Source organism: Amblyomma maculatum, chromosome 11 (assembly GCF_055883805.1).
Source record: "Amblyomma maculatum isolate TAMU_Amacu chromosome 11, ASM5588380v1, whole genome shotgun sequence".
Classification (NCBI taxonomy): Eukaryota; Metazoa; Arthropoda; class Arachnida; order Ixodida; family Ixodidae; genus Amblyomma; species Amblyomma maculatum.
In genome coordinates this window covers 30,031,285-30,058,325 of record NC_139354.1, presented here as the reverse complement: position 1 = coordinate 30,058,325, position 27,041 = coordinate 30,031,285, and the positions used below count along the sequence as shown (strand labels likewise).

At 46.6% G+C, this 27,041-nt stretch overlaps 1 protein-coding gene across 1 annotated transcript; it reads right to left on the bottom strand.

Annotated features, from left to right (window-relative positions):
- Window positions 1–1,154: 1,154 nt before the first annotated feature.
- LOC146173307 (uncharacterized) lies at window positions 1,155–23,739 on the bottom strand. The gene is made up of 4 exons (XM_084583873.1): window positions 23,605–23,739; window positions 8,084–8,182; window positions 2,860–3,613; window positions 1,155–1,816 (listed from the first exon to the last, which is right to left on the bottom strand). Exons 3-4 carry the CDS (start codon window positions 3,588–3,590, stop codon window positions 1,372–1,374), a joined length of 1,176 nt encoding a protein of 391 aa, XP_084439999.1. The 5' UTR covers window positions 3,591–3,613; window positions 8,084–8,182; window positions 23,605–23,739; the 3' UTR covers window positions 1,155–1,371.
- Window positions 23,740–27,041: the final 3,302 nt, after the last annotated feature.

Genomic DNA, 27,041 nt, shown 5'->3' with positions numbered 1-27,041 from the left:
GTGTTGATGGTCCGTCCCCGTGCGTGCGCTTGTAGAAACTGGATTGCCTATCTCTGTCATGAGTGCAAACCTTCGTCGCCGTTTACGAAAAGTTCTCACGCCGGCTCGATCTCGGGTGCGTGTCGCGGACGGCGGAACGCTTGGCGTTGACTGACTTTGCACTGCTCGCGTTAGTGTTGCTGGCCATGACCTTCCGGTGCAGTTCACTGTTTTGAACCCTTGTGCCCATGGCCTCATCCTTTTATATGGTTTGCAGTCTGTAGCTTAAAGACGTTTACATCTCTATAGGTGGTCAAAGATAGTCGTACGACTACAGGTGTACAGCGTACGGAACATAAGTTTTGTATAGCTATAGCTAAAACTATTTATATGGATTTCAGTCTGAAGCCACTTCTGACACCATGTTTAAATGCTAACAGGACAGGTTTATTCAGTCAGATGAACACTAGCACGAGTTGGAGACACGTGCCAGCCGCAGCGAGCACGCAGCAGCGCCGGCATGCTAACCGGTCTAGCCACTACTTGTGGCTACTGCCTACAACGAGAATATAGGGGCCTTCACTCTTTGCGGTGCAGGCTCCTCGGCATCGGTATGTCTGTTGTGCTTACCGTCATTGTGCTCGCCGCCGCTTTGGTCTCGAACGAAGGCTGTTGCGATTCGTGTAATTATTTTTTTTATCTGTTTCAATTCCCCTCGGTTGGCAAGATGCGGCAGTGTTGGCTCAGTTAGAGAGAGTTGGTAGACCCTTATTTCTTTTCTTTCTACCTTCAGTCGTAACAACAATTAAGTGTGCTTCGCCGAGCTCGAATCGAAGACGCCAGGCCAAATCTGACAAAAATCTTGCAGATCTTTTGTGCCGTTTAATATACGCATACACTAAAAAAGATTTATGAATAAAAAGGTGCTGTCACCTGTACCTATTTAACCAAACGTAAGAGCTAACAAAAATGTGGTATAAAATCCTTACGGGCAGCAAACTACCCCACGCTTGATACACCAGTCCACATGGCATCCCGGCAAACTGCACCAGCGGATGCCTCCTTGATAATGACAAGTAATTTTGTCCACGACTCAAAGCTTTCATATTAGGGTCAGCTATGAAAGAATGTAATTTAGAGCAAGTAGCGAAAACATCTTATGAAAGATACAGCGCTTGAAACAAAAGTATTTATTGTTCACACGCACAAAAAACGGCGCTCACTTAGAAAAACTGGTCACACCCTCGCTTGTAACTCAAAAAGCACAGCGTCGATATGTTCAAACGGCGGCAAGCCCACTAAGAGGGCCCGTGTCAGTTCATGCTTCCTCCACAGTGCGATAGCTGCGCACTGCACCTGGTTCTCCCTTCCTCTCGTCTCTTAAGGCGCCTCCTAGTTTTCGTTCTTCGCATTCCGTGCGAAGCGCCTGAACTGTCTGGCCCAGAGCAGAGTTTCGCTGATGACTGATCGGGAGACACCCGCAAACTCGGCTCTCTTCCAGAGCTCGTGGTTGGGGTCGGGTGCCACCAGCGCAGTCAGCCTGATGGCGTAGTCCACGTGGTCACGCATGTCCAGGCCCAAGCAGACGCTGCGACTTGCGGAGAGACACCATGGCCGCGTCTTCTGCATAGGCTCCTTGGCGCGCTCGAGGAAACCTTCGACAATGACGGTGGACTGAATGACGGTATCCGGCACCCCTTGAGATCGCATGAGCTCATTTATGTCTAAGGCAGACAGTCCCGTGTGCTCTTGCACGGCGAGTAGAAGCTTGATCACATCGAGATTGATATACCTGGTCTTGTTCAGGAACCCTTCTTCGAGGAACCTAATGTCAGCGCTGCAAAAAGGAGTTTTGCGCGCGCAGGCTGAGTACATACGTAGGAAGGAAAAGGGAGGAAGTGCAAAGAAAAAGACCGAAGAAACTGAGGAAGGTGGAAGGGCAAGAAGAGATCAAACTGAACCTAATAGAAATTCCCAAATGATTCCAGCAGATCGAACAGTTCCCCCACTTCCTGATATGTTTCTGCTCTACGTGGCACGCAATCAAATTTTGGACGCTGGTAAGGCAAAAACTCGTGTCCCATTATCATGGTCAAGCTGAAGTGATTTACGTATTGCCCTTCTTTTGATCTAACACTGTTTATCTAGCATGCTTCATACCTAGTCTGTGAATATGATCCTCTACAATTTACACATACTCATTAGCATACAGTACTAACTTGTAAGCTATTATATTGTGTGACAAACAATTCGGCGTAGATATGAAGCCCTGATCAAGCCGCACTAAATGCGCTGCACCTAGGTATAGTATGTCTAGTCCAAGATGCAAATGTCCCGGGTTCAATTTTGTTTCCATCTTTCCCATTTCACAGGAGCCACCTCCTTCGTTCGAAGCTTCTGCTAATCTTATGCGGTCTCATGACGTCATACCGCCAGCCGTCCAATCAGTATTCTGCTATGCCACCACCTTGCAAAGGCCTGCTCATGCTGCTTCAAAGACAGCCTACATGATACGCTTTTGCAAGTGACCCATTTAAGAAATAGCACACTAAATATAACGTTAAGAAGGGAAGTGGCTTCACGACGCTGCTAGAGGTACCATGCAGCGATGCGACAGTTTAATATTTAAGCGATAAAGACATACACTTCGCGAGACACAAGGCAAATTATGGACAGTTAACAGAGCAAAAATCTACCAGTACGTATGTAACAAAAAGTTATGGCCTAGAATAGGCCTTTCTGCTTAATGGAGAGTAGATATGCCAAGGTTCCTTCCCTACACTGTTTGCTTTCAGGTCATGACATTTGGGCCTCCGTTTTTTGCTCCCATAAGTCTTAGATGGGTGGAATAAAAAATCTTCCCAGCTCAGGGTCACCCACCTGGGGGCGCGCTCGGCGTTGAGGTGGTAGGCGTATTGGCCCAAGACCAGAAGCACAAAGAAAGGCTTGAGCACACCGTTGTCAGAGCTAATCCTTGCGGAGAGTTGACGCAGAAATACTGCTCCGGGGATAAACATGTCCCCGTTGAAAGACGTCGGCACCGACGCAACCAGCGCCTTCTTCAGTCGATTGCGGAAAAAGGCCCGAGCATCTTTGGGATGCTCGGGTGCAGTCACGGCGAGCGCCATGCAGCAGAAGGTGATTATCAGGCCGGCTTCGTCAAGGGCCGCTCGGTTGGCGTCACCCTTACGAATGAGATCTGCTAGGTAGCAGACTATCCCGGCCGAAGTGGGCAGGGGCTCTACGGGTTCTCGCTCTCGCGTGAACAGAGCGGGCAATCTGTCGAGGTTGAGCATGGTCGCCATGATGTCCGGGATGGGTCCGTCAGCAGGATGACGCACCGAGTAGATGTTGGCAAACAGCGGCTTCTCCGGGTGCGTTGGCGATGGCGTGGCCGCAAGGCACTCTAGCATCAGCGTGTCGAAATAGTCCTGCCACTCGTCAGAGGCGATCACCCGCAGCCAGGATGCGTAGAGCGAGCGTCGCGTTTTGTCATCCGGGTACTTGAGGCCCATCAGGACTTCCCGCGCAGTCCTCATGGCCACGAGGTCGCTCCAATCGGATACAAGGCGCATTCTGGGGTCGCAGATTGATTCTCTCACACGGGCCATGGTGCGGGTGCTTCTATCCGAGGCTGCAAGAGATGAACAATTGTCTTTGAAACACAGCAGAAGTTCATCTATCGGAACCCTGATACATTTCCAGGCCAAACTTGCATATATAACCATAGCCTCCTAAATTTTCCCTGCCTAGTCATTCTCTCCGAACCTGCCGTCCAAGATTGTTATCTAAAACTTCTGGTTGCATGTACCGCTTCGCGAGTTGCCGCGATGATGCAATATTCCGCAAGGAGGTGCTCGCATCTCAATGCTTTCGTTTCATACGCTGCGCTTCAGTAAATTTGGCGATCTGCGCTTGCTATATGCGATGTGCGCACCGCGCCTCATTCATTCATAGCGAGCACCTATAAAACGCAAACTTCCATGAAGTTGATAAAGGCTAGGCACCATTGTGGAGGCAGCGATGACTTCCTTAAAGAACTTAAAGACAAATACATCGGAGAAGTTTGGTTTGGTTTGTAAGGTTTAACGTCCCAAAGCGACTCGGCCATGAGAGCCGCCGTAGTGGAGGGCTCCGGAAATTTTGACCACCTGGGGTTCTTTAACGTGCACTGACATCGCACAGCACACGGGCGCCTTGCTTTTCGCCTCCATAGAAAAGCGGCCGCCGAGGCCGGGATTCGATCCGCATCCTTGGGAACAGTAGTCGAGCGCGGTAACCACTGCGCCTCCCCGGCGGGGCCATCGGAGAAGTAAAGAAAGATCAATTAGAAACCTACAGAACATGCAAAACATTCCAGCCAACACCCCACTGGGGCCTCACTGATCAAGAGGGTTAGGAGGTCGCAGTATCCAGATAAGACCCGACCTCGCAACAGAGGCTCGTCGACTAGGCTGAATCGGTCGCTGCTTGGCACCATGACGGACGCAATCCAGGATCAGGAAGAGTCCCAGTTATTCCAATATGCCCTGGTTCCCGCATTAGACGTCGTTACTACCACCAGACGTTGTGGTAGTAATTCGGAGTAACCGGGCTCGAACCAAGTTTCGGCGGTCGCGTTTAAATGGAGGAGAAAGGCAAATGAATCCGTGTGCTGTGCGATGCCAGTGCACGTTGAAGATTCCCAGGTGGTCGAAATCATTCCGAAGCCCTCCACTACGGCACCTCTTTCCTTCTTTACGGCGCGGGTCACGTGCCCACGGAAATTTATGGTCGATAACGATGTCTCTCGTATGAACCAGTTACATTTTTAATAAAAATATACATAAAATTTTGTCGAATACCTATCAAATATTAGCCTACAGTTTAGCTAGTAGATGTTAAATGGATGCGAAAATGCATGCTAATTGGAAAGAAAAATGGCATGACAGCATCCTGAGCACAGGAAACAGAATGGTTGCATCACGATTTAGATGCGAAATCGTGCACGCATTTATTAGAACAGGTTTTTCTAAATCCTTGCCTTTCCGACGAACCAGTCAGCCTTCAGACATGCGGTGTTCCGACCAGAAATACACCAGAAGAAGAGTAGAGAGAGAGAGAACTGCAAATGGATTCGGTATAAAGAGCAGACAGCGTGCGCCGAGGTGAAAAACATCGGAGAAAGTTCGGAGCATTACAGTGACAGGTTAAATACCATCAAAACACCGCCTGAGGGGCTTTACATCGTAACAAGTGCGCCAACATTTACACGATAACGGTCTTAAGTGACCACGCTAATGGTTCCGTGTCTTCACGCCCGTCCTACAAGCACGCAGTATACGGTAACAGCAGAAAGAACGTTATTACATGTTGATAACATTTCACCCGTGGGGCTAGAATGTTTCGCATTCATATTCGCATGCAGTCTTAAGTTTGTGTGTCGAATTTCAGCTGAAGGCGCCAACGTAATTTGTAACACTTGCAGCTAAAGCTACATTAGGCTAGTAGGAGCGAGTTTCGCCGTGCTTGTCCTAAGCCACAACTGCGCATGCGTCGTAACCGTGGCAACTAGCTGCGCCATTACATTGGTAATGGCGCAGCTGCGTCGCGCCGGTCTCCATCGTGGCGCCGACTCGTGTCGTCATGTGTTTCGTTATGCAGCTCAATACGCATGGGCAAACCTGTCGTGGGTCATCCAGTGACTCGCCAGGTACAGCCGCCCAAATTTTTAACTGGCTTGCGGGACGGCTGCATTTTCTGTGATTCTGAGCGTTACAGAATAGCTAACCTGTAAAAAGTGCAAGTATAAGCAAGGGCTCACCAAGCCCTTGCGTACTCTTGTCCTTATGGCAGGTTTTATCTTCACTAAGGCGTAGGAGCACAGAAAAGGCGGCTGTCGTGCACGCCAGTTGATTTGGACGGTTTACGTGGTGCTCGTCGCAGAGGGGAGGGACGGAGTAAGATAAGACAGGAGCGCCGACTCTGGCGCGCTGCAATGCATTGGGCGTAGGGCCGAATTTGCTACACAAACGCCGAACCCACGTCCGGCGCTCAGCTCCGGACTGTACTCTTCCTCCGCTCCCCTTTCCTCGCCGACGCGGCTTTGGTCCCGCTTTCCTCCTCTTCCTATCCTCCTTGCAGAAAGAGACAAATTTGTGCGCCGCCTCTCGACAGTCTAGTGAAACAAAATGCCCCCGACCTCTGTCCAGGCGACCGCGCGAACGTCGTGTACAGCCAGCACCTCCTATAGATTTGGTACAGCGGGCGGAGAGCAGACGGAGTGGTAGCTTTGCACGTCGTCTGCACAAAACAATACCAGTCTATTAGAGTGTACTAGTTACTCGCTATTATATGATGGGTGAACGTCAGTGCACACTGCAGTGGTCGGTTTCTTTTTTGGAATAAACATAAAATATTCACAGTTGCTTTCAGCGATGGATCGGCATTAAAGTACTTTTGCTCCGGTGTGTGTTTATATGGCCTTGGCTATACGTGGCCGAAAAACTGCTCACTCTTACGCTGCAAGACTTACCTTCAGTTATTACAGCCATACCAAGTTGTTCGCTCCGCGGTGAACTATCCTTCTGCCACCGATGGTGTATCTACAACGTTGAGGTGCGGGAATTTAATAAGCACGCAAATTATGTGTGCGCTGTACGATGTCAGCGCTCATTCAAGAGCCCTAGGTGGTTGAAATTGATCCATAATCATCCACTTTGTCCACTGTTCGCCTATGTGAACACACTTTGTGAACTATGTGAACTTGACATCACGTACTGTTTTTCGTATCGTAATACTCACAACGCTTGCATCCACAGAACGCCAAAGAAAACACAGAGACGTGAAACGCGCTGTCTGAATTGGGATCTTCGCGTTTAGGAAGGAGTCAGCGGAACGCGGCAGGTGAACTGTATGAAGCAAGCCAGCCCAACGCGACTGAAAGAGATATATGCCAGCGATGAAGTAGGCAACAGGCGACACCTCAGTACAGCTTTAAGACGCAGACAACGCGGCTTCAAGGGATATATTCCCGCGGCGACGCAGGCGATACGCAAGTGCAGCGACAGGAAGCAGACGACAAACGCAGCGGCAGCACAAAACCGCTGGAGCGGTGGTTCGGCAGCGTCAGTTTCTCAGTGACAAATCCTAGCGCCATCTATCGGATCCACCACCAAGCTTTCTCCGATGCAGCAAAATTTCGCCTTTCCCAAAAGCGGAATCGGCGCTCTTGTCTATCTTACTCCGTGCCTTCTTCCTACAACAACAACAAAACAACGGCGCGGGTCAGGTGTCCACAGAACAAGTGTGACAGATACAGCACCTTCTCTCTCCTGTGAACCAATTATTATCAATAAATTATCAATAAGGGAAAGGGGTGGAAATAAAAGAAAGAGAGAAATATGATTTGGTTTGTGGGGTTTGATGCCCCAAAGCAACTCAGGCTATGAGAGACGCAAGAAAAAGGTGTATTAGTGGACGGCTCTGAATAAGTTTGACCCCCTCTGGACCCTTACGTGGACTGACATCGCAAGGCACCTATGGGCCCTTAGCGCTTCGCCTCCATCGAAACGAGGCCGCCGCAGTTGGTTTTCTACTGAAAAACTCCGAACGGAAGCCGAGCACCTTAGCCATTATAGGTCACCGCGGAGGTATCCACTCCATAGAAACCCGACCGCCGCAGTAGGTAGTCGGTGCCACGCGTTCACAGTAACCGGACACCAACCACCGAGTTACTGCGGCAAATCGAATCACACAACTAAGTAGCCGAAAGCTGCACCATCGCCACATGCTACTGTTTAGCCGCGTAGGTTCAGGATGGCTCTCAAGCACACTGATATGCGGTCCCGCCGGTGGGGCGCAGTGGTTATAGCGCTCAAGTACTGTGCCCAAGCATGCGGGATCGAATCCCGGCCTCGGCGGCCGCTTTTCCTTGGAGGCGACAAGCAAGGCGTTCGTGTGCTATGCGATGTCAGTACACGTTAAAGAACCCCAGGTGGTCGAAATTTCCGGAGTCCTCCACTACGGGGTCTCTCATAGCCTGAGTTGCTTTGGGACGTTAAACCCCCCAAACCCAAACCAAATACTGATATTCCCGCAGCATAAGCATTGACACTTACTCAACCTTTAGCTCCTGGGTGTCGGCAGCGAAGCCTTGTCCGTGGAACCAGAGTCACGAACGTGTGCACGCGACGAAACCTCCTTCTTCTACTTCTTCTCCCCCCTGCACACGTGGAACATACCCAAAATGACGAACGTGTGCGCGAGATGAAACCGCCTTCTTCTACTTCACCCCCTGTACTCGTGCCACATACCCAAAGTGGGGGATTGGCAAGAGTTCAATGAACCTATGGAATAGAAATTGGTGTTGATGAATAAATGTTACGGAGAAAATTTTTAGGTGGCTGGGATGTTAATTGAGGAATAGAAATAAATTGAAACACAAATAAAGCTTTACGTAAGATCAAAAAGGGAAGCGCTAACAAACAACTCTTCCAGTCGCAATTTTATAGCTATGAAATAACTCACACGTTTTTTTATTGTGTAAGCAATACTACGCCAGGTTTCAGCCCGTCGCGTAAACCCGACCGGTAGCCTCGTTTGACCTTTAGAGCGACCCCAGATGGGACCCCTCTTCAAGCCGTCGGGTAAACCCGGTCGGTAGCCACGCCGCACTGAAGAAGAAGAACAGAAGGAGAAGCTACGTCGCCTTTGCTTACGCAACCTACCGAGTTTAACTAAAACTAAACCCCAGCTAATGTTTTATTTCGCTAACATGCCATATGGCATACTATAGAAAGGTAACTCGTCTTCTGCCAGAAACTGGAGAAGGCTTTTGCTTTTTTAACGATATTTATTGCCTCAGGGCATCAGTATGGTACGAGATGAAGATTGAGCTAATGATTAAATGGATGGAAAAAGGTTGGCTGATTTTATGAAGCCCAAGAGTGAGCTATTATGTGGTCCCTGCGTCCAAGCGAGATACGAGGTTGCTGAAAAACTAGCTATCGTCAAGTGCCGGATTCGTGTCGGTTTCAGAGCTGGGCAGATCCACAGCAAATGGTGAATGTCGGCTTCAACATTTCCGTCTTTACATATCGGACACCCTGGGCGGGGATATAAGTACAGGAAGTGAGACCACGTCCGAGTGCCAGCTGGTGTGAGGGCAACCCCGACCTGGATCCTCCTAAGCGCAACCTCCTCTGCACTGGTGAGACCGCGGGGGATGGATACCGCACACGACGGAGGGATAAAAGCACATGTGCGGCGCTGGAGGTGTACCTTTGTTGATAAAAGGTGGGTAGCGTCGTCCACATCAAGGAGCCGTGGTAATGATAAGTCTTGGGTCACGAGGCGCGTCGCTAAATCTGCTTGTCTTTAGGAAGGCAGAAGGTCCCGTGGGACCCACTCAATACGTACTAACTGCGGGATGCGCGTCGCAAGCTCGTGAATGTCTTGACATATTTTTGGGCAACGGCTGACGCGTTGGAGCAAACATACCGCTTGAAGTGCGTCAGTGCGGATAACAACTTGGTCCGTAGGGAGCATAGTAATGGTGGTCACGGAGCAGAGCGCCTCCTGAACTTCCACGAGCTCAGCGCAGAAAGATGTAGGTTGTTCCGAAAGTTTAAATGTAGAGGTCTGATTCAGGCTAGGTTTCCACGGGCAGTAGATTGCTGTTTTTGCTTCACAGACTTGTATGCTTGCATCCACGTACACTACAATGGATCCTTCCACTTGGGGAAATCCTCCTCCCTCGTCGATGACAGTCCCACTTACTGGGAAATCCGTATCCTTGACACCCTCGTCCCTGCACAAGTCCACAGCAGGTGGCGAACATCCACCTCTGCAGCCGGTGTAGATCATTTCGGGCAGGTGGTCGGTCCTATGTCTTGGGAGTCCCATGGACACTTGCCGCAGTCTGCGGTGTTCAAGTCAACGCCTGGTCCGGTACTGCCCGTTGTGCTCGCAGAGGTCGCAGCCTCGACGCGAGGGTCCATTGGCATCCCCATACTTGATACGCCATGAGCATCAAGGCTCAGCCCAGCCCAGCCCGAGTAGGTCTAGAAGCCAAGCCACGTCGGCATTTGGCAGCTCCTGCTCGGAAGGCTGCGTCATTGGAGGTCTTATTGCCACGCACCGATTTTTTTATCTTTGCTCTCTTGGGCATGTCGTTAGAAACTGTGTGCTTGGTAAGTTTGCATTGTTATCACTGGGGTTCAAGCTAGGAAAGGTGTACTCGAACGAAACTTTGAGCGTCTCAGTCTATCCAACTTTTTTGTTCGGTAAATCGTCTCGTTTCATAATTTTGCGCTAAAAGAAAGCCTTGTCTTTGCGCACAGTAATACAAGTGCGTCAAAGAAATGGTTTGCCTTTCTGCGGAATGTGCCTTTCTGGACATATTTTTGCATTAACTGCTGCTACTTTATCTCTCCTCTTCTGCGCATGTTCGGTTTTTCTTTATATATGCTCTGTATTTTGTCATGAATAAACGATTGGTAGTAGCGCTAGTGAACCGTTCTATGTGTCCTTCATCCATTGTTCTTTATTTCTGCGCTAAATTCTTGACTTCATAGGTCACCAACTAGCCCGGCAGCATGCTCTTCTCCTCTGTACAGAATGACTTACAACCATGGCTGAGGACAAGGTGTTCTAAATGGGTGAAGAAAATGCGAGTAAAACATCCGTAAAGCATGTTTTTTTTTTCTTTAAACAGCACACAAGCACCACTCAGTTAAAGCATGTCTTCTTAAAAAGGTATCTTCTTCCCTTAGTGAACCAACTGCAGTCTTTGTGACAAACCTGAAACAATAAAGCGCGTTTTTATTTAATGTTGAGGCGCTATTTTTCGGCAAGGCGACCTTTAGAGAGCTTTGAAAAAGATTTACCGGCCACGTCTAATGCCATTCACCGGCCACGTCTAATGTCATTCACTAACTTTCAAAAATGACGCTGAAGTACCACACGACATGAGCCTCCCGAGCCTTTGAAGGACAAGAATGCAGGTCGTTCACGCCGATGGAAATGTCCGCTCTACACGGGAAAATTTCATCGGCAGTATGACATGTGCTGGATGTTCTCAGAGCCCAGCCCGAGTCGCCCGAATGGCTGAGCCTGCTTCACAAATTAGATGTTTCGAAGAAGTTTTAGCGTTATGTGTGAACGGGTGTCTGGTACGTGCGTGCGTCATTTGCTGGATGTACTGCATTTATGATAAAGCAGGCAATAAAGAAGAAAAGAATCGGTGGCCTTGTAGCAGAGCATCCGCCTTGCATTGGGTAGGTTCGACCTCTGGGGTAGCCGAGTACCCACCGGTTTTATTGCGTTAGCAATACTGCGCCAGGTTTCAGCCCGTCGCGTTGTCCCGGGAAGGACCACGTTTGACCTTGAGCCGCAGCCGAGCCGAATACCAAGCCGTATGAATGTGCTTTAGTGGCCTATAGGGGTAACGTGAATGCTAGGGTCCTGGCAGCCTGATTCTGACATAACCATCCCATGTGAAACGAGAGACCCAAGTTGGCAGCTCCTGCCAGCCCACGTCGCATTGACCGCCCCGCTCAAGATGAAGAGGATCTGCCCGGCTATTCAAAGGGAAAGAGAAGCGAAGAAGCAAGAATGTGGGGTGAAACATAGAAACCCATATGTTGGATGCAAGACAGGTGTTGTGTACAGGCTTCCACTCTCTTGTGGAGCCAGTTATATAGGACAAAAAGGACGATGTATTAATAAGAGACTACAGGAACACCGGAACAACTTGGAAAGTGGAAATGACAAAACGTTTCTGGTATCACGTTGCCATTCATGTGAAATAATGAAGAAGGAGAAGAAGAAGTGCACTCTTAAGTTTGACAAGGTTAGGATTTTGTATCGCCACAAAGACAAGATGACGAGAGAGATAGTGGAATCATTGTATTTCAACGGACAATAAGTGTGTCAGCAAGACTTCTCTTGCTCTTTCAAGCAAAGAGGTGTCTTTTTTAAGTGATTTTTGTGCAGCAGGTGAACCCAGGGGTTGTTTCACGTGACTGTTTCGTTTTCTTCATGTGTGTTTTTTCTGGGCCTTGGAGTAAAAGGCTTAAGCTTAGTTGTGAGTCAGCGCTTGAACTGTGGCTTTCTTTTATCTTGTCCTTTGTCTTCGTGTTCGCGCTGTTTATATTAATAACCACATATAAAGCCCCGCTCTAACCAATTTAATGGCTTCTAATGGCGTCTTGGCTAATAGCATGCCTGACCGATCTGAGAAACACTTGGTCTTGTGTACTGGAGACTTAAACAAAGACGCAAGGAGAGACAATGCTTTCATTGAAGCGATGAAGACAGAGTATCTGCTACAGTTAAGCCATCTTCAACCGAGAAGTACAACGCAGTGGGGAAACAGTTTGGATCTTGTGTTATACAGACCTGCAGCAGAAGATGGACACATGTGATTAACCAAACTGAGACCAAGTCTCATTATTTTGCGGAACACCGTAGTGTGTTCATTGGGATTAATAAAGGCAAAGAAGACAGGTCGTTCATTTATGTGCCATGTCTTTACTCATAGCTAAACATCTCAAGCTACACCATGAGGTACACTACATACGACTACATGCGGAACCATAAGCGCAGCCATGGAGGTATTGCTAACGCAATTCAACCCGGTTTAACCAGAGCTAAACCACAGCCAATTTTTAATTAGTGCAAAGTTCTCCCGGCACTCGGCTCTTCTGAGGTGAACTGCTTGAGAAAAGGCTCATCGACAAAAAAGGGGCACTTATGGGCTTCTGCCGCACGATGCAGACTTACGGCTGTGTTATGGCGGTTCGTATCATTCACCCACCAGCTTAACGGTTGCACCAGAGAAGAGGAGGACAGGAATTGTAAACGGCATGGAGGCAGGGGCCTCATCATGGTTCCCTCTTGAAATTTATTAGAACGGCTAACCCTTTTTTTCTTTCATTTAATACCCCTTTTTTTTTCTTTTTAGGATTTTCCTTTATGCTCCGAGACAGCAGACAACTTTATAAAGAAGACGAATTTACAAGTTTTAGGGCAAAAGACTTGGCTCATCAGTGGCGTGAGCAAAAAGTGACTGTCCTTGGAATGCGTGACCAAAAGACAGATCCAAATCCAAACCAACAAAATCCACATAACAAGCCAAAAACGACAAAATACCGAATCCAGTCATGTAATTGGCTATAATGCCATTATGGCATTGCATAATGACGAGCCACATGAGTAATAGCCCGAGTCCAAGTTGTAGTCAAGAATCCAATCCAGAATCCACATAACAAACAAATATCAAGTCCAGTCGTGATTAACTGGCTATAATGTCTTAATGAATATGCACAATGACTTGCACCGTTAGTCATATCCTGAACCCAAGCAATAGCCAAAAATTCAAGTCATAGTCAAGAATCCAATCCAGAATCCACATAACAAGTCAATACCAAATCCAACGAAAGGCGCCCCAGTGTGCTTTCGCATTACTATGCATTACCGCACTTAACGAGACTTGAATCATAGACCATGAAAAAGGGCCAATTATGGGCTTCTGCCATACGATGAGGGCTTATGGCTGTCTGATGGTGGTTCGAATCAATGACCCATCAGTATAACCGTTGCAAAAGAAGAATGGAGGACAGTTGTAAACGGCAAACCTAATCGAGCAAGAGGTATTTCCCAAGTATTTTCTTCTCTGAGGAGCATAGCTACGGCAGAAGATGTAATGCTCTATAGTTTCCACGTTATCGCATGACGCACGTAGATTCTACAGCGTGAATTCAGAACGACATAAAGACTGAGACAAGGAATTCTACAACGCAAGATCGTCATGGAGACCACATATACTGCCTAGAGCTGCCATATCGGATATACGAATAAAACATTGTGTGTTCAAAGTCCGCAGTCGCAAGGAGCGGCGCATGGCACAGGGAGTGCAGTACTTGGAACATTTCAAAACTTGACATAGTAAAATAAAATCAGGTATAAAACTGGCCACACGCCCATTGAGAACTGTATTCTTTAAGAAATCGGCTATTATATTAGAACTAAGTATAGCAATGGCACGGATCCTCCTGAAAACGCACTTCTTGTACATGCAAGAGAAACAAAAACACAAGGGACTGCCTCAAAGAACGTGTCTCTGAGCTTTCCAGCGCTGCTGAGACTGAGAGGCAATTAAATTATGACAACGTGAGTAGTATTAGATGGACTGTTTTGAAGGTCAAACAACTGCAAGCAATTCAACATTAAATATTGGCGTGCAATATCTAACCGGATACGCAAACTCCAATTAAGTGTCTGGGAATAAATTAGCCACCGCTGCTTTTTCATCACGTTGGGAGGAGCCTGTGAAAATAGCTACGTGTTGTGTCATGGGTATTGCGACAGGTAATAATAAATTGGTTCACAGGAAAGGAAAGGCGCAGTGAAAGTGGAAAAAAAGAAAGAAAGAGTACCGTAGTGGAAGGCCACGTACTGATTTAGACCACACTGGGATCTTTAATGTGAGCTGACATCGCACAGCACACGGAAGCCTCTCCGTTCCGCTTCCATCGAAACTCAGCCGCCGGCGCTATCTGTCCTTCCACATTCAATCCCACCTTCCTTTTCTTATGGGTCAGTTCAGGGGCCCACAGGGTGTTGCAGATACTGCCAACACTGTGCCTTTGTTTTCGTGTAAGCCAATTTAAAGAAAAAAAAATGGCTGAGGCTTAGCTCGGTTAAGCCTGGTCAAATGCGAAGCATATTGATTGCTAAACTCGGCTTTCCATGGCTACACTTGGCTAAACTTTTCTTTCCTTGGTTACACGTGTTTTTACACGGTTTAAACTTGGAATGCACAATCGTGCAACCGCAGCCGACGGCGCGAGCCGGTCCCCGTCTCTCCTCTGTCGTGACGTAAGCGTATCACGTGGTGTGACGCCACCATACCACGTGGTCCGCACGGTGCAGCCGACGGCGCGAGCCAGTCCCTTGTCTCTCCTTTGTCGTGACGGCGTATCACGTGGTGTGACGTAGCATTCCACATTCTTTGCACGGCGTGTAATCGTCACGAAGAGCTGTGGTTTACCTCTAGCAATATGCTTCGCATAAAAAAGAGAAATCACGAGGTCCCGCTGGGGTGGTTCCTGACTACGGTGCCGACTACTGAGTTTGATCCCGACCACGGCGGCTGCGTTTTAGAGCGCAGCTCTTGGCGGTCGTTCCTGAGTTTCGCGGCGTCAGCGTTGTCCCTCGTAACAAGCTCCACTTTCCTTCCTTCCTTCCTTCCTTCCTTCCTTCCTTCCTTCCTTCCTTCCTTCCTTCCTTCCTTCCTTCCTTCCTTCCTTCCTTCCTTCCTTCCTTCCTTCCTTCCTTCCTTCCTTCCTTCCTTCCTTCCTTCCTTCCTTCCTTCCTTCCTTCCTTCCTTCCTTCCTTCCTTCCTTCCTTCCTTCCTTCCTTCCTTCCTTCCTTCCTTCCTTCCTTCCTTCCTTCCTTCCTTCCTTCCTTCCTTCCTTCCTTCCTTCCTTCCTTCCTTCCTTCCTTCCTTCCTTCCTTCCTTCCTTCCTTCCTTCCTTCCTTCCTTCCCTTACGGCGCGATTCAGCTGCTCACAGAAACAAGTGCGACAGATACTGCGCCTCCCCTACCTGTGAACCAATTATTATTATTATTATTATTATTATTATTATTATTATTATTATTATTATTATTAGAAGGGTTGATGATATTATTGACCTTCGTGTACTGTTTGACCGTACCCTCAGCTTCTCATACGTTTCGGGTTATGCTCACACTCGGATTCGTCTGCAGACTTTCGAGAGGGTTCTGTACTCCACTCCAGTTCTTAAAGTTGTACCTGTCCATATGCTTGCCGCTTTTGGAGTACGCATCGGTTGTTTGGAATGGCACTTGTAAATAAATCTGGGACAAGGTTGACAGAGTACAGGAGAGAGAGAGAGAAATAACATTTATTGCACCCGTCAAAAGGTTGGTGAGGATCCGAGGCGAAGCTCTGTCCCAACCATGTCCTCCCCCTCAGCCGTCGACCTGGCTCCCTTGGATCTGAGCAGCGGCCAGAGCAAGACGGATGACTTCTCGTTGACCTTTTTTGTCCTGCTTGAGAAGTAGTGCCTCCCAGGACTCATCTGTTCTGTCAGGTTCTCCAAATCTAGGACACGTCCATATTATATGGATCATGTCCGCTATGCCATCGCAACGTTTGCACCTGGGGCTAAAAATTCCCGGGTGCCACTTGCTGTAAAGCTGGGGGTTCGGGAATACTCCAGCCTAGCTTACGCCACATAACCTCCTCGCTTTTGGTGAGTTGCTTACACGCTTTTGGTAGTACTGATCTGCCTAATTTGTAATGATTTAGGATATCTTGGTAGGTGTTAAGATCATCGTCGAACTGTACGGGCTCCTCATCGCGCAAGGGGTACGGGGTTGCGCATAAGTCGTCACTGGTATCCCGGAATGCAGCTAATCCTCGGGCCAGTACGTTAACTTTCTCGTTCCCCCTCAACCCCTGGTGCGCCGGTGTCCAAATGAGCGCGACCTGCTCTGCCAGTGGTGGACCACTGGCCAACACTCTTGCTGCTATGGCCGAAATGCGGCCCGTGTCAAAGCTTCTAATCGCTGATTTCGAGTCTGTAACTATAATTTTGACCTGTTGTTGTGTTAGAGCTAGCGCGATGGCCACCTCTTCCGCCTCCGTTGTGGTCGAATTTCGGGTGCTGCAGCAAACTACCGAGCCCCCGTCTTCTCTAGTTGCTACTGAAACACGTGCCTTACCGTTCGCGCATTGTGCGGCATCTGTATATAAGACGTCCTGTCTTCCCTCAAAACGGGCTTGCAGCGCTGTTGCTCTATCACTCCTCCGGCTCTTATGGTAAACGGCATACATGGCAGTAATTGAATTACAGTAATGGAATTACTGTAATTTAATTACTTTTTTCGGTAATTTGTAATGTAATGAATTCCTTTTTCAGGTTGGTAATTTAGTAATGTAATGAATTACTTTTTGGCAGTAATTTCGCAGCAAAAATAATTAATTTCTTTCAAAATTACTTTTACTAAAATGCGCCACTACTCTTTCAATAGACGACGAAGTAGAGTGCCGCGAAAGCAGGAACGGCGTGCGGCAAGCGAAGCCAGCGTAACGGATCGGCAAAGGGGGACAGAGTTGTGCAGAACAGTGCGTCTGAGACCTTAACCATTCTCCAAGCAGCAGGATACAAGGCGCCAAGGGAATATGGTGCAAGAAGGCTGCAGCTGAAAACTAGTTTGGAGCGCGGCGTACCGGCACTCCCTGTTGCGTCGGCTAGGGCACACTGGTGCCTGGTTACACTCAACACCACGGAGCGAAGGAGGATTGGGGTTGGGGGAGATAGGCAGAAGGGTCCGTGACGTGAGGCACCGTGGCTGGAGCATTACTGAGCAGTGAGCACAAATGTGCCGACATCGGTTCTTGGGACTGCGGAAGCAATAAATAACCTAGCTTCTCGGGCGCTTCAAATGGCGGAGACAGCTCCGGGCCAGCAAGACGCTGGGTTCGCCGGTCATTTCAGGACCGTTCGACCATGTTTTCTTTTCTTTTTTTTTTTCCGGTAGTGTTGCTTTTGTAATCGCACGTACTGTAGGAGAGAGAGAAGGAATAGCTGTCTGGGACGGAATTTGGCAGGAAGACGAAAGAATGTGGGTGTTTCGCATCTGGAGAACAAGTTGTTTTGCTTACTAGCTATGCTTAGTTTTTTCATGGTTGGAAACTAGAAAGTAATTTAAAAGTAATTTAATTACTCAGTAGAAGTAATTGTAATGTAATTTCATTACTTTTTGGGAGCAGTAATGAGTAATGTAATTTAATTACTTTTCTGCGAATTTCAGCAAAGTAATTAGTAATGCAATTTAATTCCTTTTCAAAAGTAATTTTGCCATGTATGGTAAACGGGGTGCATGTTTTTGGGGAGCGGAGGTATTTTTAATTTGTCCCTAACCTGTCTAGGTACTTTTTCTGTACGTCTGGAGCATGCTTGCGGCTCATACCCCAGTTTTTCCAAAATGCTCCGACCAGTACGACTGCGCAACAGTCTCTGGTATTGTGAAGTCCTTGCAGCTTCAATGAGCTCATCGAGGTTATTGGAAAACCCTAGTCTCATAACCTTGTTTGTCGATGTATTGGGTGGTAAACCTAGTGCCGTTTTTATCCCTTTAAGAATGAGAACGTAAAGTTTCTCCTTTTCTGCCTTGTGAAGCCGTAAATACGGCGCCACGTAGACTATCCTACTGATTATAAAAGATTGGACTAGCCTAATGAGGTTAGCTTCTTTCATGCCCGCATGTTTGTTTGCGATCCGCTTCAGGAGTCTACAGGTTTGACTGGTGCTAGCGTCTGTATCGTTTCCTAGTTCCTGCCGTTGGCCTGAATTCGTAATCCCAGAACTCTAATGCTTGCCACCGTTGGTATAACGTTACCGTTCACCCTGAGTGTTATTTCCGGGTTATCCTGCTTTATACGCCGATGATGGGGCGATCGCATTGACGTTTACGGATATTTCGATATCGCTTTCCTTACACAACTTCCTCCTCTCGCTCCACCAGGAGTGCCCCACTAAATCTTCATTCTCTTTAGTGGGGCGAAACGAAGAGGCGTCCGTGTGCTGTGCTATGTCAGCGCACGTTAAAGATCCCCAGGTGGTCGAAATTACTCCGTAGCCCTCCACTACAGCTCCTCTTTCTCTCTTTCCACTTTCATTCCCACCTTCCTCCCTTCCCTTACGGCGCGGTTGAGGTGTCCACATAAAGCAAGTGAGGCAATTATCGCGCCTTTCCCTTCCTATAAATCAATCAGTTTTTTCTCCTTTTTTTAACTGCCGTGGAGCCAGAGTAGATATAATTTTTTTGTACAAACTCCTTCAAGGCCACATTATGTGCCCTCAGCTCTTAGAGTACATCTTTCCGCGAAAGAGCATGAGGGAATTCAGACCGTTTCACGTTTCTCCGTCTCTTCATTCCCATTCCCCTCTGGATAGAAAGCAGAGGTTGCTTAACTTTTTTTGTCTTCACCTTGACATCTTCCAAAATTCGTTCTCTTCATTTATATTGGATGTTCGTAGCGTTGTATTGTAAACAGTACTTTATCATATATTTATTTTTATTTATTTACAATATACTGCAGGCCCTTTTATGGGCCCAAGCAGGAGTGGCAACAATAATATTATTACATTATATATAAAGAAAAAATTATACACAGCTAGAACGCAATAATCATGGCAGCCAGGGGTAGAAAAATGGAACATTTTGTACAATAATCAAATGAAAAACGTCGGCGAAATCGGCAGTACAAGGGAAATTTTTTTTGTTATTTAAAACACACACAAATATTTAAAGCAGCAACACAATAACAGGTTAGTCAAAGTAGTCAAGACTCAATTAGGTCAATCGAGTAGATGCTATTTAGTAGGTGAGGTAGCAGTCGGTTCCAGTCTTCTATAGTACGAGGAAAAAAGGAATATTTAAAAGCGTTTACTCTAGAATTGTATGGAGTTAATTGATGTCCGTGACGATTTCTTGTCAGACGGGTGTTTAACGGTTTCAGGTAAGGCCAGGAGTTCATTAACAATTTATTGTGTTTCAGCAAGAACAGAAGTTTGAGTCTTTGAATCTTTCTTCGTAGTTCGAGTGTTGGGATGTTATGTTGCTTCATTAGTTCGGTTGGTGAATCCATTGCATGATACTTGGAAAAATTAAAACGAACAGCTTTGCGTTGGATCATTTCGAGTGCGTGAATGTTGAGTTTTGTGTACGGGTCCCAAACAGTGGAGGCATATTCAAGCTTGGGTCTTATGATTGACGAGTATGTTAACAGCTTTACATTAGGCGGAGCTTGCTTTAGTTCGTGTCGTAAAAGGGAAAGCTTTTTAAATGAGGATGCGCATATGTTAGAAACATGACGGTTCCAATTAAGTTTATTAGTTATAGTGACTCGGTATTTGTATTCGCTGACTTCAGTTAAAGGATAAGACGGAAGATTGTACTGGAATGAATGTGTGATTCGCTTATTTGTTATTTTCATGAAGACCGTTTTGTCTGTGTTAAGTTTCATATCCCACTCACTGCACCATTCTTGAATTTTATTAAGGCTAGAGTTAAGGAGTAATTGGTCACTAAGGTCGTTAATCTCACGAAAAAGAACGCAATCGTCTGCAAAGAGCCGAATTTGAATCGGGTCAGCTATTGCATTGATAATATTGTTACGTGGTGGCATGACAAGCGATGGAACACGGCGACACAACAGAAACAGAACGACGTGATGACATGACGATGAAATATGCTTTAATGGCCAGCGGGCCTGGCGCGAGCGCTCCACCCCGCGCCACTGACCGCTTCGTAATCTTAGTAGCACTACCCGGGCCCACCGAGCGATCGTCCCGATCGATTGCTAGAAATCCATTGCATGAAGTGACGATGAACACAGACACAGGATTAGGATATGAAACGCTGGATACTACAATGAATGCGAAGATGGGATGAATGCTTGCCCCGGAGCATCAGGTCCAATCTTCGCCGTTTGCCGAAGGCCAAAGCTCATGGACACGCCGAGCGGCTTGGGCGGGGGTGCTGTCTTCGCTCGAGTGGTCGTGAGGTCGCTTCGTCGTAGGGTCGGTCGGGTCGGCTTTGGGCTCTTTCTGGTCGTCGTGTGTTATGGTCAAGGCTGGGGACGGGGCTGGGGAAAGCGGCTGGTCGGGTCTGAGCACAAAGGGCTGGGGTAAAGCTGGGCGGCGATCTCCACGGGCTCTCGACCGATGGACCCGGCGTACGGTTGGCTTCGACGGGGCAAGGCGAGGATGGGGATGAACCGCCCCTCCAGCCAAATGTTACGTGGTGGCATGACAAGCGATGGAACACGGCGACACAACAGAAACAGGACAACGTGATGACATGACGATGACATATGCTTTAATGTCCAGCGGGCCTGGCGCGAGCGCTCCGCCCCGCGCCACTGCCCGCTTCGTAATCTTCGTAGCAATATCATTAATATAAATGAGAAACAACAGCGGCCCGAGATATGAAGACACTCAGCTAATTATGAAGTTTGGAAGACCGATCAGATGAAGTTTGTGAATTAGCTTACGGTGTGAAACTAGATCAAATGCTTTACTGAAATCCAAAAATATAACATCAACCTTGCCTGATTTATTCAAAACATTTGCAAAGTTATGGGTGACAGAGGTAAGCTGTGTTACAGTAGATAACCCCTTCCTAAATCAATGCTGATAAGAAGTCAAGACATTATTTTCAGTTAGAAATGTAGTAATTTCATTGGCGATAATATGTTCAACTAATTTACAGCAACTTGAAGTAATGGAAATTGGGCGATAATTAGATACCATTTGTGCGTCTCCCTTCTTAAACACCGGCACAACGCGTGCTGTTTTCCAATCAGAAGGAAGGCTAGCAGATGATATTGAGGCATTAAAAATTATAACCCAAAATTTGGAAATGGCTTCAGCATAGCCACGAAGAAAACTGTTAGGTATGCCGTCAGGTCCTGGTGATGTCTTTGTTTTGAGATTTAACAACATAGCAACCACACCAGAAGGTGATACAATGTCTGGGACAACCAAGCATGCATGAACATAGTGCTCATATGTAGAATGCTCAGAAAACACACTATGAAAATGGCAATTAAATTTCTCTGCGATGGAGGTTTTTTCGACGAGGACCACGAGGACCGTCATGCATTATTTGATCAATTGATTTTTTTCTTTTTGCATAAAGTTTTCCAGAACTTATTTGGTGCAGATCGAATAAAATTTCGCAAGGTATGCTTGAAATAGTACTCTTTGGATTCCCCAATGACCTTATTAAGTTCTGATTGCTTAGCTTGTAAAATGCTACGGCAGGTGCTCCCTCGTCTTAACCGCTTAATTTTTCTAGTTAAATGCAAGATTTCTCGAGTTATCCAGGGCGATTTTTTTGCCAGTTTTCTTTATTTTATCTGGAATGAATGTATCAAGGCAGTACCTGCACACGTCCTTGAATTTATTCCACAAATCAGGAACGTTAGTTCTACGAAAGCTGTCAATTTCGAAGTTTAGGTGATTTAGCACACTTTCATCCTGGGCGCGAGAGAAATCTTTAATAGAAATGAGTTTTGGGGGAGGCAAGCAGGAAGGTAATTGTAAGGGACAGGAAAAATAAACCATGTTGTGATCCGAAATGCCTTGTTCAATAGAGACAGAATACTGATCAAGTGACTTACTTGCAAAAATGAGGTCAAGCACAGAGTGACAGGTTCCCTGGACACGAGTGGGCTCTTTAACCACTTGTTGCATGTCATGGCTAAACATATCACACAAATGCATATACTGCACTCCTAAGCTTGGATCAGGAAAAATGCAATTCCAGTTTATTTTTGGCAGGTTGAAGTCACCCACCAGAAGCATCTTGTCATGACGAAAATTATTCATATGGTCAGCCATATCTTTTAGAAACTGCGGCGGAGAATCAGGTGCGCGATAGACAGCAAACAATAACAAAGAAATGCCCCAACAAAAAAGTTTCAAGGAAACGCTTTCGTGGCCATCAATTTGCTGGACAGGAAAAGCTTTGATAGTGTTTTGAACCATAACCGCCACACCCCCACCCCTTGAAGATCTGTCTCGGCGAAATACCTGATATGAGGGTTGAAACACGTCGGCGTCATCTATACCTTCGCGTGGCCATATCTCGGTGATAACGACTATATGAGGATCATAACCTAAAATAATAGCTTCCAACTGGTCACCTTTCTTTGAGATACTGCGGGCATATATGCTTAATAATTTCAATGTCCTCATATTGGGTGGCGGAAGTCATGGCGTTTCTGTTGGCCTTTTCTGACTATCAGGTAGTCTGACTCTGAAATTTTTATTTTCATCCCAATTGTAGAACACCCCATCAACTCGCAGTTTATCGTTTATTAGTGTAACTTTTCTTTTTTGATCCTTTTCAAGCTTGGCGCTGTCCCACAGCAGTTTTAGAATCCTAAGCGTGTTCTTCGAGTAATCATTTTGGATGGATACTTTTGAACCTTTAAGTTTACGAGCATTTTCAAGGATTTCTTGTTTTTCGTTATAATCTTGAAAACATACAATTACTGGCCTCTGTTCGCCGGACTTTCCAAGCCTGTGGATTCTACCAACTGAGGTGCACGTGACGCCCAGTTTCTTTGAGAGGATCTCAGTGCAAATCTTTTCTTTCAGAACAGAGTCAGTTTCGTCAGCTTCATCTTCTGTTACACCAATTAGATTTGACCTCCTACTTCTGTCCTCGAGGTCATTAACTTTAGCTTGAAGCCAAGATACTGTTTGTTGGAGTGCTTCTATTTTTTCATTTGATCGGGTTTCCAATTCAACAAGCTTTGACGGAAGTCAGTTATCAGCGCTTCCATATTAGTCTGCTGAATTCGAAGAGCCGCTACATCTTCTGCAAGTTTATTTTGTCCTGCCAATAATTGCTTGAGTAGGTCCTGAGTACTGGGTTCACCCATGGGATGGTTCGGGATTTCTTTCTACATCGCCACAAAGGACAAGCTTACAAACGCAATACGCGTCATATGCAATGCATATACATCGTTTTGGGCACGGCAGAACCAAAAGGCAAAGGCAATCACTTCTAATAGTACAGTAAGAAGCACAAACCTGGAAAAAGCAGAAGGAAGGCGCATGAGGCCACATGCCGTTGCCTGGTCCGCCGTGCCCACTGAATACGAAGCCTTGTGGACAGTCTTTTAAAGCCTTGCAGGTTGAGGCAATATGGCCCCGAGGTGGCGCTAACTCTGGGTGCAGCGCAGCGCTGTCGTTCCTGACGTCACTGAGTGTACGAAATCGGTGAAGCAGGATCGGTGATGCGGCGTTTTCCTGGTTGCACGTGCCGATAGACGACGCAATTTGAGAGTTTGAAGCTCCGGTCAGACCAAGCAGCAATGCCTGGAAAAAGCAGAAGGAAGGCACATGAGGCCACATGGCGTTGCCTGGTCCGCCGTGCCCACTTTCTAGCCTAAATATTGTATTTACTTCACTTTTTGCTTTTTCTCCTGTTCAATATGCTGTTTGTATCTTGAACTGCTTTTTATCCGTTACTTATTTATATTTTAACTTTAAACTTTATATTCGAATCTGAGTGTCCCGCGTTCAACTCTATTTCTTTATTGTATTTCCCTGTATGTCTAGCCTGTGTTTTAGATTTCGATGGAGGCGAAACTAAGTGGCGTCCGTGTGCTGTGCGATGTCAGCGCACGTTAAAGATCCCCAGGTGGTCGAAATTACTCCGAAGCCCTCCACTACGACTCCTCTTTCTCTTTCCACTTTCACTCCCACCTTCCTCCTTTCCCTTACGGCGTGGTTGAGGTGTCCACAGAAAACAAGTGAGACAGTTACCGCACCTTTCCCTCCCTATAAATCAATCAATCAGATACCACACACTTGTTGCGCCTCGAGTTATTTATTTTATGTATATTTCTATATTACATAGTCAATGACAGTTGTTTGCTTTTTTTTCTTTATCGTTTTTTTTTTCGTGATGTGCTTTGCAATTCTTTCACCGTGTAATAAACATGACACGTTGTTCATTGATTTCTTTCTCTCTTTTTCTCTTTTCGTCTAAATTTCATTTCATGTGTTATCTGTTTCTTCTTTTGTGTTCTGTGTGTGTTAAACTTGTGAGTGTATTTTTGTTTTGTGCGGCAGCACGAAGACCACATGGTTGTTCCTGCAAACATTAAATAAAGATTGATTGATTAATTGATTAAATCACGAAAAAACCACGGATTAAAAAGACGGTGTTAAAGGTCTATGGCTGCAACACTCTCAGCTTTCGTTCTGTCACTAGGTTCAAACCATGCTTAACCCCCCTTCCCCCTCCCCCGTAATATTTTCTCGTTGAACTGAAACCTAACGTTATCACACTAAATATTAGGACCATGCCGAAATTTCGCCCAAAAAGCGATAGTGATTTTAACACCTCCTTTTCATTCCACAAAATTGTGCCATTGAGAGACTGGCAAAGAGTTTAGCAGTGTTATGCCTTAATAATAATAATAATAATAATAATAATAATAATAATAATAATAATAATAATAATAATAATAATAATAATAATAATAATAATAATAAATTGTCCTATAGGAAAAGAAAACCGCAGTATATGTCGCACTTCTCTGTTGTTGCGACTGTAGGAAGAAAGAAAAGAAAATGCACGGGCCTGCTACAGGCTCTGTAGCTGAGCCACTCCGCTGCCTTGTGCGGACAGAAGAGAAAGAAAGAAAGAAAGAAAGAAAGAAAGAAAGAAAGAAAGAAAGAAAGAAAGAAAAAAGAAAGAAAGAAAGAAAGAAAGAAAGAAAGAAAGAAAGAAAGACGCGTGTCGCAACAGCCGCTGTGAACCACCGAAGCGGTGGCGGTTGCAATGACGGCTACAACAGATACAAATCCTGCGACAGGCTAGCCACTGCCGCAAGCGGCGGTGACTTACCAGTCCCAGCCCCGTAGGACCAGGAGCAGTCACCCCCTGTCCCCTGCCTTTTGCGTCAAATTCTGATATGCTTCTGGGCAAATATAGCTTTCTAAAACCGCCATGAAATATTTTCCCCCTGCCGCACGGTAAGGGGGAAAATTTGAAAGCGGAAAAAGGTAAATTTGAAAGCGGAAAAAGACAAAGAGCTGCCCTAATAGAGGGCTAAGGAGTGATTTCGACCACCTGGGGATCTCAAACGTGCCCTGACCTCGTAGAGCACACGGACACCCCCGTTTCGCCTCCATCGAGACACTGCCGCCAGCGGTCGGGTTCGAACACGCGTACTCCGGTTCATTGAACTTCTGTGCCACCGCCGCGAGACAGCCTCATCTTCTTACTATCGTAATTTTAAGACCGTTAGCTCTTACTAACACTTGCCAGTTTCTCGCCCACTTCTCCGTCGCTCTCAAACTGCGTATTTCCTTTTCTCGACCGGCCCTACATACTCCACCTGGGAATGGGTAAAGTGTCGCCACTTATAATCAACATTGTTGGCAAAATTAGAGAGATGTAGCTTACCGTGATCCGCGATCCGCTACCGTAATCCGTCACCGTGCTTTCCACTGCGAATGCCCAGATCCTCTTGACGCCAATAGATGGCGCCACATACTTGATGTCGGCACATAGACCTGGCGCGTCGGGACCAATCAGCTTGTGCGCCCCGCCCACGCGCGGTAGAGGGTCACGGTGGCGGATCGCGGATCACGGTAAGCTAAATCTCTCTATTGGGGTCCAGAGGTGCGGCAGTCGGTAGACAGATGCAGGTGGTACCTAGAGAATCGTTGTTCCACGATGTGCACGTTGGTACCCGAATTGATGACCCAAGAATAAATTTGTAAAACTTGAGCTAAATTGAAGCCTGCTGCGGTCGACTTCTTTTTATGCCTACTTTGCAACTGTTCGCACTGGAACGAACAAACTATTGTTTGAGTGCATTGGCATCGACAAATAGCATTACGTGATTATAAGGAAACGAGGACCCAAATTTACCTTGTACAGCTGAGCAAGTTTCCTGAAATATGTTTAGGGGATCATATAAATGGAGTGCGATCGCACTGTCGGTCGATTGATACGGGTGAGGTTTTCGGGGGAATCATGGATATGAGTTTATTATATATAAGTACCCTATAGTGCTTTGGTCGGTGAGTATAATAATATAGGGGATCATATAAATGGAGTGCGATCGCACTGTCAGTCGATTGATACGGGTGAGGTTTTCGGGGGAATCATGGATATGAGTTTATTATATATAAGTACCCTATAGTGCTTTGGTCGGTGAGTATAATAATATAATAATAATATAAGTGAGGGTTAAGGCCTAATCGTATACTTGTTTGCTCTCAGGCAGTTCTACATCCGCCCTCTTTCGAAGGAAACTACCCTCGTCTCTCTCTTAATGGCGTGCGATGAGGGCTCTCCGAGTATTTAGAAGAAACGAGTCTTGATTCCCTTATATGGCATTTGCGTGTGCTGCGTTATGAGCAAGGACACGATTTACAGTGAGTACACTGTGTATGTGCATACGGCTGCTGAGACATGTGACTGTGCATTTTAAATGAGTTCCGGG